Below are 15,564 nucleotides of genomic sequence, written 5' to 3' on the forward strand. Positions count from 1 at the left end.
CCATACTTGAAAACCATGCCATTCTTAAGAGGAATGTATTGGGGTTTTTTCCTTCAAATTGCTCTGTGTCCCCCTGCTTGGAGCATAGTTGACCTTCACTGAGATTACTGGGTGTAAACACCTTTCATCTTAACCAAATATTTCACAGTTACCTTGGGTTACAAATTGGGAGGCACTAAGGCCTCCCCCCTTCTTCACATGCATTTGTCCATACCCTGGACCCTGAGGTATCCCGGAGAGTCATACTGCACATGTACTTTGCACCCAGGTTCCTTCCTGTCTGCACCAAGTTTTCCTTGGTAAAACAGCACATCCAGAGGCTGGAGACTGTCCACTGGAATTTGGGTGCCACACGGTGCAGGGAGACATACACTATGCACATGCTGCCTTTGTAAAGGAAGAGTCTAAGACTAGAAGAGATCCCTTGGACTGTCTTGGTCTGATATCCTGAGTTTAGGACTCTCCAGGTCAGTTCCTGGTTAAGTTTTAGCAGTTGTGGTCAAGCTTCTCTCTCTCTCAATAAGGAAAAAAAGCTGAAACCAAACCCAACTGGTTGTTTTTTATAAACCCAGTAATGGTGAATCTACCATAAATCTTGGTAAGCTGTTTCAACTGTTGATTTTATTCACTACAAAAGCACACTTCATTGATGAATTTGTTTCCCATCACCTTCTGTCAAGAGATCTTATCTCTTTGTCTGTTAAATGGAAGATCCAGATTTTTCTTCCTGTTTCAGTGCTCATAAGGTATGATCACCTCACACCTTAACCTTCTCTTTAGAAAGCTAAAATAGATTGAGTCTTTGGGTCTTACTACAAAACATGTTTGACAGCCCCGTAATCGTTCTTTACTACTCTTCTTTGAAACCCCTCTAGTTTTTAAACAGCCTTCTTGAAGTGTTGTCTGGACAAACTATTTCCAAAACAGTCGCAACAGCATCAAAACCAGAGGTAAAAGAACTCCGAGCTCTTGTTTTTTTCCCAGGACAGCAGTAGCCCTTCGGTCACAGCACAGCAGAAGGAGCTCACATTCAGCTGATTATTCATCTTAATGAAGTCTTTACGGAATTGCAGCTTTGCAGGATAGAGTTACATCCTTTCAGTGTGACCTACATTCTTTGTTCCTAGATGTGAGACTTTACATTTGGCTTGATTGAAATACATATGATGTGATTATGCCTACACTTAACTTAGGGCTATGCAGCCATAAGCATCCTTTGCCTCTTGCCCCATGCTTTGTGCTTCCTACAAGGATTTCAGATCCTTCCTAAGAAGGATTTCAGATTTTTTTCAGATTGTTAGTAAATATATTAAATAGTGTAAGGTGCATAAGCAGTCTCTGTGGGATTCTACCAACTTGGTAATAAGTATGTCTTTACAATAACAATTTCAGACAGAGAAGTCACTCCGCTTTTAATAATTTTAATGTTTCAGACAACATTGTAGTCTGTTACAAAAAGAACAGAATTTCATATCATCAGAAAGACATAAAATTGACATAAAACTGCATTCACACTCAGTTTCCATAATCTTAAGCAAAATTTGTTGTATTACCTCCCTTTCAGCTGGCTACTTAAGTCCTGTACTAGATGTGCTGTTATTTCACCTGAGCTCAAACTCAGGTTGAGCAATCTTTAAATACTTCAGACATCACTCCTTAAAAATGCTGATAAAAAATCCGCTGCCTTCTGAAACTTCCCTGACTTCCAGGGTATATAAAACTCAGTGTAAATGGACCAGAGAGCTCCTTATCCAGCAGTTTTGAACATCTAAAATATGAGGCTTCCAGACCTGGTGATTTATTCATATGAGTATTTGGGAGCTTCAGATTAGACAGACAAGATGACTTTCTGGAATAGGATGCAAGTACTGTCAAGTGGCCTGTATACTATGGTAACCTCATTATATGCTGAAATTTATTATCCGACTCCACCCTGCAAAATGAGATGTTGATTGTGGTGGCTAAGTGATACCTGTTCAAAGCATTCTAGGCAGATGATGAACTTCTTATAATTTATCTATTTTTTTTATTCTGAGGGAGAAATTTCCCCAGCATTTCAGGCTTCTGTAGAGTGGAAAGTACTGTAAGAAAGAATAACACAACACTAGACTCATATTTTCCTGCTCCACTGTCTGTGGAGAGCTACTCTGCCACTTTGGACCAGAATCCTGCGTTGTCAGTACTCCAGGCTCCTGTGGATGGCAACAATGACTCAGTTATTATGAACTGTTCTTTCAAAGGGGTGTGCTTGTGTATGTGTACACACACGTGTGAACTGTGAGCACTTTTCAGATCTCACTCTGTGGAGCTCTGGAGGGCAGAATGGACTGCAAGGAAGGGTGCTGGTGAAAAGCCAGCCCTAAATCCGTTGTAGCAAGGCCTGCTCTTATGTGGGGAAGACACTTTATTTTATGTGTCACAGGAATCTGTGCGTGTTGAAAACTGCTGTGCAGCACCAGATGACCCCTGCTGTCACTTCGTGGGTGACAGGTGCTCCTGACCCTGGTCAGGGATAATTAATGAGCATTAAATCACCTTGCTGTTCACCTTCCTTTGCAGGAGTGCAGTACCTAGCTGGTGTTGCTCCAGGCGCCGAGGCAGATGTTCTGGTTACCTGGGATCACCGTTCCCACCATTAATTGTTCACGTTATTAATGAATACTCGGATCAGGTGACGTCGCTGAGCCCAGATCGGAACACACAGACCCGTGAGCCGGTCGTGGCGTGGCGAGGGGGTGTGGGGGAGGGCAAGTGGCACAGAGGGAGTCCCAGCGGCTCCCGTTAATGAATTAATCTGCTAACGAGGGTGGGCTCGGCGGCCCGTGCCCCCTCCGGTCCCGGCAGCCGCCTCCTCCCCCGGAGGGGGCAGTGACAGGCAGCGGCTTCTGCCCCATGTGACTGGGGAGCGGCTGCCCCGTCCATGGCTTGGCCTCCCCCGGGCAGCAGCAGCTCCGGCTCCCGGGGAGGAGGGGCGGGAGCTGCTGCTCCATGGGGAGGAAGGGCAGCCCCCGATCCCCCCAGGCGGAGGGGGGATCCCGGGCCGCCTCCCCCCCCTCCCCGCTCTGGGCCTTACCCGAGGAGCTGCTGCTCCTCATCTGCTCCTACCTGGACGCGCAGGCCTTGGGCCGCCTGGCCCAGGTCTGCCGCCGCCTGCGCTTCCTCAGCAGCCGCGATGTCCTCTGGAGGCGCATAGCCCGCGGCTGCCTCAACTCCGGCTTCACCCAGCTCGGCACCGACCTGTAAGCGCGGCCTTCCCGGCGGAAGGGCGGGGAGCGGCGGCGGCCCGGCAGGCCGGGGATGCCGCGGCCCAGCCGGTTGCCAGGGCCGCGAGGGGCGGGGGACGCGGGGCCGGGCCCGAGCGCGGCTGCGCCGCCCTTTCCCCTGGCCAAGAGGGGCGGCCAGGCACGGGAAGGGCCTCCCTGGCAGGGAGCGGCCGGTGGCGCACACCGGGGTGCGGGGCCCAGCCCCGGCGCTGCCGGAGGGGTGGGGGGAGGCGCCTCTTGTCCCCTGGAGGGAGCGGGGATGGCGGCGCTTTCTTGGGATGGGTCGCTGTCAGGCCCAGCGGGAGTGCTGGAGCGTGAGGCCCTCTCCACGTCTGAAGAACTGGGTCCGGTTCTGGCCTTCTCAATACAAGAAAACAGGGAGCTATGGGTGAGGGTCCAGTAGAGGCCACGAAGAATGATAAGGGGTCTGGAACCTCTTCCCTGTGGGGAGAGACTGTTGGAGCCAGGCCTCTTCAGTCTAGAGATGACTGAGAAGGATCTCATCAATGCATATTAGTATCTCAAAGGCAGGTGCCAGCAACAGGATGAGTAGCAACGTCCATAAACTAAAACAAACAAAGTTTCACCTCTGCGTGAGGAAGAACATTACGCTGAGGGTGGCCAAGCACTGGAATGGGCTGCCGAGGCAGGGCATGGAGTCTCCCTCTGGAGACATTCAAAACCTACCTGGACTCATGGCTGTGTAACCTGCTCTAGGTCACCCTGCCTTGGCAGGGAGGCTGGACTAGATTATATTCAGAGGTTTTTGCCAACCCTAAAAGCTCTGTGATTTTTGTGATCTTCTCAGTCCGCAGACCCCTCCAAACACTGAGGCCTGGGGGCTTCAGGCTAGGGGAGGTTGGAGCACAAGGAGATGGATGGAGCTGCTGTGTGCAGCACACACCCTGATGTATGCCCACACACCCTCCCCACTTCTGGGCAGTGATCCTTGCCATGGTCTTGAAAACACCTCAGAGAAGAAGCTGCAAGGGAGCAAGGATGGCATCCTGGGAAAAGGCTGGAGAGCGGGCTTAGTTCATTCTTAGGTGAAAGAGCTTTTGAGAGCCCCCACAAACACATGTGTCTTAAATTCTCACAGAGCAGCTTGCTGGTATAAATGGTGATAGCTGGCACAGAGCAAGTGACTCCTGGACTTTTCATGGCTTCTGGGTTTTAAAGTTTTGTGAGTAGGAATTATTTGAGTTTTTTTTTCCCCCAGTTCAACAGCATAACACAGGTTAGGAATACGGTCAAGCCCTCTAGGCTTTGCAGTATGTATGACACCAGCATCTTCTTAGATGAAGTACCTTTGGGGCTTGGGCCTTGGCAATGGTTGGTGGCAATCCAGAGTTTGCCTTTCCTCTCTCAAATTTGGCTGTGTACCAAATGCCACTTGGAGGCAACCTCACAAAGTGGGCCTTCCTTCCTCATTTAAGGATCCCAAGAGAAGTTTGTGTTCTTAGGATCTACAAATCCCTTCCTATGGCTTCTGTTTAGCTGCCAGCATGGATCTTGTTTGTCATTCAGTGACTCAGTATTGTTTCCATAAACACTGTGAAGACATGACTCAAAAGAAGGGATGGCAAGTTTTGACCTCTGTTTTGCTGTCTGATGTTGCTGTCTCATCAATGCATAGACTTTAGAGAAACGATTATGACTTCTGCTGGCAGGAACAGAAATCTGCTGGTGCTGAAAATCCTTGGGTTTTCAGGTCAGCACTTCAACCCACTCAGTGTTCACAGGTTGGAAGTTAAGCACAGTTCCCTTGGAAGTCAGCAGGAATAAGCACTGTGGAATGGCTGTGCTTTGGACTCTTTTCTACTGTGATATATGATTTTGTCTCCTGAGGAAATGAAGTCTGTATTTTTCATTAAGAATAAGGTGATACTCTGCTCCTTCAGTTGCAGGAGGGATCAGGTGTACAGCAGAGCAGGTGCAGTGTGTGTAAGGACCACCACTTCTCCCTGCAGAGGAATGCAGGTCTATAAACAGCTTCAGAAGAGATTTGCTAGGTCAGAGGGTTTCAGAGAAGGGAAGGCTGCTTGAGTATAATGAACTCACAGGGATTCCGGTGCTGTTAGATTTGCTATGAACAGGGTTTTTTTTTTAGTAATTCTAGGATGTACTTTTGTGCTGTGTCCTATTTTCAAGTTTTCCCTCAAACAACTCCATTACGGAGAGCTGCTTTTACCATTGGTCAGCACTTCCTTGGTCCTGGGGAGTTCAGTCATAGATAACACACTAAGTTACATAACAAGTGTTTATGAAGAAACCTTGAGATATATCTGGAGGATGATTCCTTTAATTACTTTTAACTTCATAGAAGGCTCAAGACAGTCTCCAGTTCCTTGAAATAGTGTATTATATCCTATGGAGAATACCTGAAAAACAAACACTTGCTTTTCCTGGGTGGAGATCCAGCATCTGGGGGCAGTTGCAGGAGTTTTACTCCAGTAGGGTAGACAGTTTGGCAACAGATACAAGGCAAGGGTATATTTCAGAACCAGGAGGTCTGGATATCTGAACATCTGCAGAAGAACCAGTATGGCTGCATGTGTTGAGCTGTACAGCTGTACAATTTGTACTTAGCTGAAGAAGAGTTTAATAGTCTCTGTGGCAGTGCAAGGGTTTTAGCTAGCCATGTCGCTTCTGTAGCACTTGCTCCTCATGCATGTCTCCAAGATCCAGAGCAATCTCCCAGATTGCTGCTCCTGCAATTAATTTGCAGAGAGATACTGTATTTTATGTGAATAATCAGTACAAGGTGGGGAGGGAGTTTAGGCAAGCTTCTGGGCACACTGTCCTTCTTAATAGCAATTTTAACTTGGAACTCGGTAGATTGCTTGTTGAAGGTTAAATTTGAGCTGAGTAGGTATTTAAGCTAAAACACTACTGTGAAAATAGAATGGTGATGAAGATGTTGGATAGCTGGACCTTCTTGATAACTGTGCTTTCTTAGCAATATGGAATAACTCTTGAGTTTGTCAAACTTGGCTTTGACTCAGGAGCTGAAGCTTCTATTGCATGTTTTGGCTAATGTTGCACAAGGTGAACACTAGTTTTTACTTTTTGAGAGGTTTTTGTGCAATACTGTGTGCAGTTGAGAAAGCAAAGGCTGGAACCGTTTACGGTTAATATACTTAATGAAATAACATGCATGGTTCTCGCATTAGATCTTAAACTGATGGTCCCTGGGAGGCTGGCATAAGTTAAAAACTAGTCTAGGGAGTATTTACAGTTTAAGACAAAAATCCTTCTCAGAACAGTTTGATCATTTCTGCTGTTAAGTGGCTTTTGATAAGCCATCTGTTAATGCTTTGTAAATAGCAATAAATTTGAGCCTAAAGGAGATAGCTGTGAAACGTAACTCCTGCCTCCACTTTCCCATTTTTAAAAAGGTGATTAACTTGAAAATGACACTATTTCTTTAAAATCCTTTTTCTGTTGGGTATATCTTCAGATAATTGTAACAAAAAGGATCAGAAGGAACAAACTTTATCTTGTATGTGAAAAAAATGTTTTCACAGTCACCTTGCTTATAAAACTTCTTTCTGCCAAAATAGGGAAGAGGTAAGATTGATAAGAAACTGGTTGCAAACCCCTAGCTGTTATCAGCATAGAGAAGAAAAATAGTAGTATATGAAAAGAAAAAATTATCTAATTTTTAAAATTGTCATCCTGGCTACATACTTCTAAAAATTGCCAGCTGTGGTTATCTCTGGACTCAGGCTTGCACTTAAACAATATTAAATTAATTTGCTAATGATGTCAAAGGAAGATGTGAACTTAAGCCCATACACTAGCTGTTATGCTGAAAGGCATATTCACAACATTGACAATCTCTAATGTGTTCCCTTTCTGGTAGACTCAGCCAAATGGGAGCCACAGATGTAAGCCAAGTTAAGTGTTTAAGGCATGGATTCAATTGTGCACTTGTAGAAGAAGAAAGAAGTTTCCTTTGAGGGATGTATCTGTACACTTCATTCCTTTGGCAGAGGGGAGTCACTAGGTTCATAGCCACCTGAGTCACTGGATGTTAGGGATGGTAGGGGCTGACCTGGACGAGTTCTTAAAGCACATTCTCAGTGTTAAAAATGTGCCATTTCTTCATTGATTCAGCAGTAACTAAATGTTTAATAGAATACTGTGTCACTATTATGGACATACAGAGTGGCTTTGCACAGATATGCTTCTCGGTATCTGAACTGTGAGTCTCTCCAAATCAGGTTGTCACTTTTTCTGTATAAACAAATTTTTTATGTATAGACCTTTACTGCTACAAGACCTTGTTGTGAGCATGGTAAAAAGAGACTCCTTATGTTCAGATTTTTGCTTTACTCAGTTACAGGAGCAGCTGAAGTAACAGTTGAGCCATGTATTCACAATGTAAGGTGAACGGAGAATTTTTTGTTTCAAAAATGTGTGGCAGCATATCACAGAAAAGTTAAGGCTTAACAACACTTTCTGCATCTGAACTGTAGCTGAGTAATAACACAAAGCCTTTGTGGGTTTTGGTGATATAGTGATATTACAGTTGTGTCCTGTAGCCTGTGTCTGTTTTGCCAGCTGTTGTACAGGCCCAGCAAGAGCAGTCTCTGCCCTGATGATCTTGCTGCCTAAATAGCCAGGGTAAACAGGGGCTGGAGGGGAAAGAGAGGCAGGGAGATGTCAACCAAGCTGCCCTCTGTGCAGCAGGTCAGTGTCAGAGCCAGGAATAGCAAAGGGTGCTTTAAGCCTTTATCCAGGGCCTGCTTGCAGGACCACCTTGGACTGGAGAAATCGGAGAGGCAAAGAGCTCATTGTAAGGTGATTCTTTATTTAAGGCATGGAAGAAAGGAATAAAGTTGCAGCTGGGCTAAACTTATTTCCTCTTTGTTACAAAGGAATTTTAGAGGGCAGGTTGAAAGTTGGAACCTAAATAACTTGACAATTTGCTCTGTAATATATTAATAGACATCAAAATATAGACGTATTCCACTGCATGTTTTCTCTTTCCCTGTCTCCTGTTCTGCCTTGCCCACTAGGATCGTGGTGTATTCTCCAGTTCAGAGAAGTAGATTCATTAATGGACAGATTTATCATTTATGAGTATTTAAGAGCTTGTGTAAGCATTTTGGTGAGTTAATAAAAGCTGTGTTTTCTCCAGATCTTGGAAAAATGTGTACACCTACAGGAGCAGGAAATGGCCAATCTGTGCAAGTCAAAGCCAAATGCAAACAGCAGCAATCATAGGAGACCTCAGCCTTCACCACTGGAGGGGGGAGGGGGTGTGAATGCTTGTAAAGCTGCTTCAGTTTCCTTAATCTTTTAAAACTTGAAGTTTAAAGTCTTAAAGTTTCATTTCTTTAAGACAGAAATGAAGAAGGCAATGAACTGGTGCAGATGATGCAGAGGGTAATACTCTGGGGAGGATGTTGCAGTAACAGAAAAAAGCTTGGATGAGGAAATGCAGCTCTTGCTTTGTGCTGGAAAAGATGGTGGTTTTTATAAGCTGCTGTTATATTTATTCTTACTCTGTCTTAAAGTGCTAGTGCTGAGCAGGACAGATCTGCCAGGACAGCTCCACAATATTGAAACTGCTGCTTTTTCTGGGAATGTGAAGTTGTTTGTAAGAGTTCTTTGAGGGCTGCCGACCCTTCCCTTAAGATCTTCACTAGTTCAAAGAGGCAGAAGAATTTTATGTAGTTCAGGGCTTAAAATACATATGCTTTGTTTGTTGCTGTTACTACCCCTGTTGGACTAGGTATGGGTTATTTCATTCTATCCAAGTGCTACCCTACTTTTTCTAATGAGAATGCACTTCACACTTCTTCAGCAGCTTCAGGTTTTCTCATAATCTTTCCAGGGCAGTGTATTTTTTGAAGAAGCCCAGATTTCATCACCAAAAAGCCTACAAAACACCCTGAGAGAGTCCAAATCCTGACTGGAGTTCCTAGCCAGTGTCCCATTGCAGTCACTTGTAAGGGAAGGGAGCATCTGGTGGCAGAGTGGCCTGGCTCAGTCTTGATGGTGGTGGCTTTTTGGGAAGCCTTTGTGAAAGACTGCGTCCTTGCTGTGTGCACAGAAATTTGTTTGCACCTCTGGGTATTATGACAGCCTCTGCCTTCTTCTTGAGGTGACTTGTTCACCAGAGCTGTTTGGTGGAGCAGTTGACAGCCTGGTAACATCTGAGATGGCATAGACACACCAGAGGAAGCAAGGAACAGTGAGGATCAGTAAGCAGAGCTCTTTTCCATCTTGGAGTTATTTGAACCCATGTCCCTTAGGGAGAGGGGAGCACAGAGGACAGGCTGAACATGACAGTAAGCTAAATAAGGGTCATGTGCTGAAGGAATTCAGTTGGAATTTTTGTCCTGGAAGAGACATTTAGAAAACCAGCCGACTTGTTGAGGACAGTAACAGGGGCTCCTGACATAAATAGCTTTTCCCTCTTGGCTGGCTGTTGGTGGCCCATGACTTGTAGCTGCACTCAGACCCTGCCACTCAACAGGTGTATCCCGACTCCACAAATAAGTGCAGTTGGTCATTGTGTTAGCCAGCCTTGCCACAGGGCCAAGGTTGATAGTGGGGCTTAGCCACTGTGACCTGTTTGTTCTCTCTATGACCCTTCCAGTCAGGCCTCAGGCAGGCTGGTGACAGCTTTTATGCAGACAGCAGATTTTGTCCACAGAAGAAATTCAGTCTCAGCAGGTCTCTGCACACTTGCATTTCCAGATGAGCTCTTCAGTACTTAAAATGTAGCAAAACATGAAGGACTTTGGTGGGTTAGGGTGCCCCATGCAGCTGGGAAAATACAGGGCATGACATGTTGGTGTTATCTTCTGTAACATGGCCTATGTTGTTGCAGGCACCACTGTTTTGGCACATGCTGAAATTGTAGACCTCCAACAGAAATCTCCCTGGGATGCAGTACAGAACAGAAGCTCTTGCTGTTGCAGAAATACCATTTCTGGTGCAAAAGGACTTTAGATGGGGAGGGGATCATTGAAGGCAAGATCTGTTGGAGGTGAAGCTTTAGAAGGTGATGTGCCCTGGCTGAGTGAGTCTTTTGTTGCTTTTTTTGGGGCCCAGGCCAGCAACCTGAGGCCCAGGCCTTGGTACCTGAGGTCACCTGGGTCAGTGGTGCTGTGTAGGGACAGTTCCAGTCTCTTACTTCAGCAGCTGGGAAGTGGGCTCCAGAAGGAATATTACATTTCTTTTGGTAACTCTGCCAAGAAAGAGAGGAAATTCATAATTTGAGCAAAATACTTTTTTTTTTTTTTTTTTTTTTTTTTTTTTTTTTGTAGAGTGGGGAGAGGTAGAAAGGGGGAAATGAAAAATCCTTTATAATGGGTTGCTTGGGATGATTTTTCTCTTGGAGCTCCCTCTCAGGCTGTATGAAATGTTCACCTTCTCTTCCTTAGTGTAACAAAATATATTTTTAAAATACAAAATAAGACTCCTTTGAAAAGGGAGCCTCCATCAGGAGTGTATGCAATTGGAAGCATGCATTGGCTCAGGTTATGTATTGTACTATGATTTGGGATCCTGTTAGAGTGCTTTTTGGTGGTAATTAGATAATAACAAAGACAGCCTTGTATGTTGTGAGTAATGTAACTTTATCAAATATTGATAATTGTGATGCCCTAGCAGAGGTGTAAGATGATGCACTCTATAAAGGGCTTTAAGAATATTTTACTTGAGTTTCATTGTGTTTTCACTCATTCCTTCATCCTGTGTTTCCTGTCATCCTTCTAGGATGCTGGACTGTACCTTAGTTGCTTTCTGATAAAGGCCTGTGTAGGTCCTGCTAAAAATAGCAGTCCTTCTCCAGTGAGTCAGCCTCAGTAGTCTTGAAGTTCACTGTTGGGTGGCTTCTCTGGGAACACAAGTGCCAAGATCTTGATTTCACAGAGTAGTTAAGCATGTCCTGAATTTTAAGCATGTAGCTTAGTATTTTTCTGGATTGTATACTAAGAAAGATCAAGGTATTCAATGTTCTTTCCATGGCATTTTATATAGCATTTGGCTTCATAGGGTAGTTTAGTCTCCTGAATCTTTGGATGTTCAACACAGTTGCTGAAGTAAGAGGTACCTAGTTAAGTCAACCTCTCAGTGCAGATGTCTGATGTCTGTTGATTGCCTCGGTCGTCATGGAAAAATTCTTAAAAGGTTGCAAGTGTAGAAGGTGTGTTGATCATGACTAAAACAAAATAGGCTCTTGTAGGGGACAAAATTAGTTTTTTATCAAATTGTTAAGTTTATAGGGTGATGCCATTTTTAACTTTCTAAGATTTGAGAGTCGTTCTCAGGCATTGCAGTGATACTCATCACATTTTTTGATGCATTCTGGGAATTGCTCTGGAGGGATGCTGCTGTGGGAGCAAATCAAGTGATCAGATTGTATCTCAGCACTTGATTCCAATGCTGGCCTTGGTTTAACTTCAGGCATGAGGGATCGAATATCTCTAACACTGCACTGCAGCATTTGCTGCCCCATAATTGGCAAAGGGGAGGGAGGGATGTATCAGTCCAATTTCTACATAATCTTTCTCCATATGGTCTGTCCCTTTTCTTGCATCTACTTTGAATCAATTAAATGTATGGGATATAAAAGGAGGATACTTTTAGGACATGTTTAAATTAGGTGGATTCAGAGTTGTTATATGGAGGAGGAAGGCTGGATGAATAAATAATATATAAATTAAGATAAAACAAAAAAAAGACAAAACACCATAACCACCCCCCTTCCAAATCACATCAGACCTCCCCACCCAGCCCTCATCCCCTCCTTGTAGGAACAGTTGATGTGTGGGAAAGAACGAGGTGTCTGTTTCAGGAGTAAGTTCAACAGTGAACTGGGGTTCTGGGCCGAGCCAATGTGTGACTCTTCAGAACTTTCATTTTCAGCAGTAGGAGGGTCAAGGCCTGCTAGAAAAGGGACCAGCAGTGCAAGATGAAGGCTGCTTTTTTGACCTTGGAGTCACCTTTTTCAGAGCCTTGGAAATTGCATCTAGTCTTAGAAGGGTTTATGCATTGAGCTCAGAATGTCTGGTTGGGCCAGCATGTGTTGGGAGGGGGATGTAGCATGAGTGTGTTTTCCATCACTGTGCAAGCTGGTGACTTAAAATCTGTATGTGGGGAGAACTTAACTGAGGGTTGAGTGTAGGGAGGAGAGGTGTTTTGGAGTACTGAATGGAATTGCATGTAGGCGGAGAGCCTGAACTCTGTCTGGGAGAGTAATAAGCAATGATGAGAGTGGATCTGACCTGACTTTTCGGTACTGTGCATTCCTCATCTCAGACACTATCTGGCCTCATGAGCTCTTGCAAGTGCTCCCTTTAAAAAAGGAATTCCTCTTCTTGCAGCCTAGTCTAACTCTGTTTTGGTTTTGTTTGTTTGTTTTTAAATGGCTATGAAAAATAAAGAGCCTGTAGCTTTCTAAATTCAATTTTAATTGGTGTGGCTCTACTGATCATAAATGTAAAGTTGCAAAGCTTTCTAGAGGATGAAAAGCTTTTCTGTGTGTGGTTTCTGTTTTTGTTTAAAATGGGTCACATGCCCAGGAATGCAGTCAAATTATAATGGTGACTAAGTGCCGGAAAGCATAGAAAAGAGGAGGGAAGGGTGAACAGAAAAAGAGGAGCCTGAGGCTATGGAAGGAAGGCTGGGAAAATAAGAATCTGGCCAGACCCCAGGGCCAGGTTAGAGATTCATACACCCATTAACACAGGAGATGTTTATTTACAGGGAGCCAATCTTTGTTTTAAAAATGACAGAGTACCCAAAAATGCTACTTTTAGGAAGTGGATTGGAGAGACTGTAGGGGTGGGAGGAAGAAACTGATTCTCATGAGGCACCAGTTCCCATCTCTCGAGGATCTTCTCCCTATGAATCTGGGTGTGTTGGCTGTTGAGAAATGCATGAATGTGGGATAAACTCTTGTAGTCTAGTAAGTGTAAGTTACAAAGGACTAGAGTTTCTTCTTGGTTGTAGTTTTCTGATATTTTCTATCTAAGCAGCTCCAGAAGGATATTGAATAATTAAATTTATGATATGAGAAAGATGGGAGCTAAGGCTGCCTTTCCCCATGTCTTTAATCAACTCTGGTCATGAAAACAAAACAGGTGTTGAACAGCTGCTTGAACTGAGTAGATTCATGTAGACTCTAAGGAGTCCTTGTCCCAGGTCTCCGTGGTACCTACTTTTTGTCACATCTTGAAGAGTATTGATCTTGGTTTGTCTCAGTTCATTCCAATAACTTTGATTTGTAGCCCAGCAACAGCTATATGAGCTATAGTCTCTCTCTTAGTAGCTTTGTCTGTAAAGAGAGAATTTTCCAGCGATATGCTGGAATTCTCTGTCCTTTGGTGAGCTGCTGCAAAAGATAATTTTTTTTGGGGTGTGTGTGAATTGGATTGTTTATACACATTAATGTATTTTATCTTTAGTTTAAACACATCTTGATTTCTGATTGTTGTATCTGGTTATGGGATTGTCAGGCAGGTGATACTCTGGAACAGTTTCTTTCCTAGTGCTTCTGGATAGACACTCTGTGGCTTCTCGCTTCAGTGTTCTCCTGACTAGTGTTGCCTCCATCTGTTCTTGTGTGGTGTTGTCCTTATCTTAAATAGCTCTTGTCAGTCTCTATTAAAAGGGTGATGTCCTATATCTCTGGTTCTTCTGGTGGTTTCTTTCTGTGTCATCTTGTTTGGATTACATTTTGTCTGAACCTGTGCTGCATTCAGTATACTTGGTGAAGTCTTGATCATATTTAAGGTTTGTGATCATCAGAGGTGGCTTTCTTTGCTGGTAATTCCCCATTTTTGTCAGTGTTTGTTTCTTGTCAGCTCTCACAAATGTCCTCACTGTAGTGTGGCACTGGTACCATCAGTGTGTGTCAGTTCATCATTGTGCAACCAGGGTGAGAGCTTACCTATGGCTATCTTGAATGCATTTGTTGTCCAGAAGGCATCAGTCCTGTTTGCTAATGTCATCTCTCCTTCTCTGTCTGCAGAGCTCCTGGCATTCCAGTGAAGGAAAGGGTGAAGGTGTCTCAGAACTGGAGGCATGGACGCTGCCGGAGGGAGACAGTCCTGAAATGGAAATGCAAGCAAGTGGCTTCTTCCTCTTTTTCTTTGTTATGTGACAGCTGCTGTGGGGCCTTGGGTTTGTGCCTGTCCCCTGAAATGAGATGTTTCCAGCTCTTTGTGCTCCATGAGGTCTTACAAGTGATTGTTGCTGGCTTAATTTGGCTGTTCCTGGGTAACTGGAGTTGTTGCCTTGCCCTAGGTATTAATGATGAGTGTCAGGAATTTCTTTCTTAGTAATTTGAATTTGTTCTGATCTATAGTTCTAGTCTCATTTAGCAACCTTTACTACAAACTGTTGCATTCATGTTTACTGCTGTGTACCACAAGCAATCTTTTGTCCTGTTCTCACAACAAGCCCATCTTGATCCCAGATATGGACTTATATGTCCCCTCAAAATGCTTCATTTGTCTCCTGTGGTTTATCCTGGATCCTGATTTGGATGTACAAATCTAAAATGCTAATTGCCATTCATCTGCTTTTTGCTCCTTCATACTCATGCTTCTCTCCTTCACTTAAAAAAAAGTATATTTGACATTAATGATGGGAGCTTGTTCAATTCTTGTTTGCAAAGGTGTACTTGGCTTTCAAAGCAAAGCATATGATAGGTCTCTTGTCTGAGCTGCACATCGAAATTTTCAGCCTTCACATCATCAGACTGAAGGAAAAATAAAAAAGACTGTGGTTTGTTAGCTGCTGAAGAACAGGGACCTTCTACTGAGCTTTCATACCTTTTTGTGCTGTGTAGATTGAAGTGGTGGATAATGTGCTACTTCTTGCCTAGAGTCCTGGGAACAGCTGTAATGAGCAGAGTGGGTTTTGGTGCAGGCTGTATACCTGCCTTTGAAGTGCTTGCAACCATCTGTGAAGACAGGCTCTGTGGATATTAGAGATCATTACTAAACCAGCTTCCCAAGTGAAAAGGCAAGGACTGATTTAATGAGGCCACCATCCAAATGGCATCTCCTAATTTTCATTTATTCTGCTTCAGATTTGTTACTTCTCCTTATGAAAAAGCCATAGAAAAATGTAAAAAGCTAAACTCCTGCAAAAGGAGAGCTGCAGAAACTGGCTGTAGTCTAGGTAAGCTGGATATTCACTTGCTTTTAGAGGACTGCGTAGGAGTGGAGGAAGGAAGGGGAAATCAAAGCCTGCCTAAACCCAAAGCTCCTGCTTTAAAGATACCTCTTACTTTTTCCATGTATATGATCAAGTCCCAGATGAATATTAT

General features: G+C 44.1%; 1 protein-coding gene across 3 annotated transcripts in view; it reads left to right on the plus strand.

Moving 5' to 3' along the window:
* Positions 1-2,523: 2,523 nt before the first annotated feature.
* Positions 2,524-15,564, plus strand: part of FBXW4 (F-box and WD repeat domain containing 4) — a 60,244-nt gene continuing 47,203 nt past the window's right edge. For 2 of the 3 annotated variants that reach the window (XM_021536369.4, XM_085582689.1), the window contains exons 1-2: positions 2,895-3,239; positions 14,260-14,355. In XM_021536369.4, the coding sequence (XP_021392044.2) occupies positions 2,989-3,239; positions 14,260-14,355 (347 nt within the window). In that variant the 5' untranslated portion in view covers positions 2,895-2,988. Of the gene's footprint in view, positions 2,672-2,894; positions 3,240-14,259; positions 14,356-15,564 lie in introns of those variants that run through there. The other variant, XM_021536371.4, reaches the window with a different exon arrangement.

The sequence above is a fragment of the Lonchura striata genome, chromosome 6, assembly GCF_050655825.1.
Source record: "Lonchura striata isolate lonStrDom1 chromosome 6, ASM5065582v1, whole genome shotgun sequence".
Classification (NCBI taxonomy): domain Eukaryota; kingdom Metazoa; phylum Chordata; class Aves; order Passeriformes; family Estrildidae; genus Lonchura; species Lonchura striata.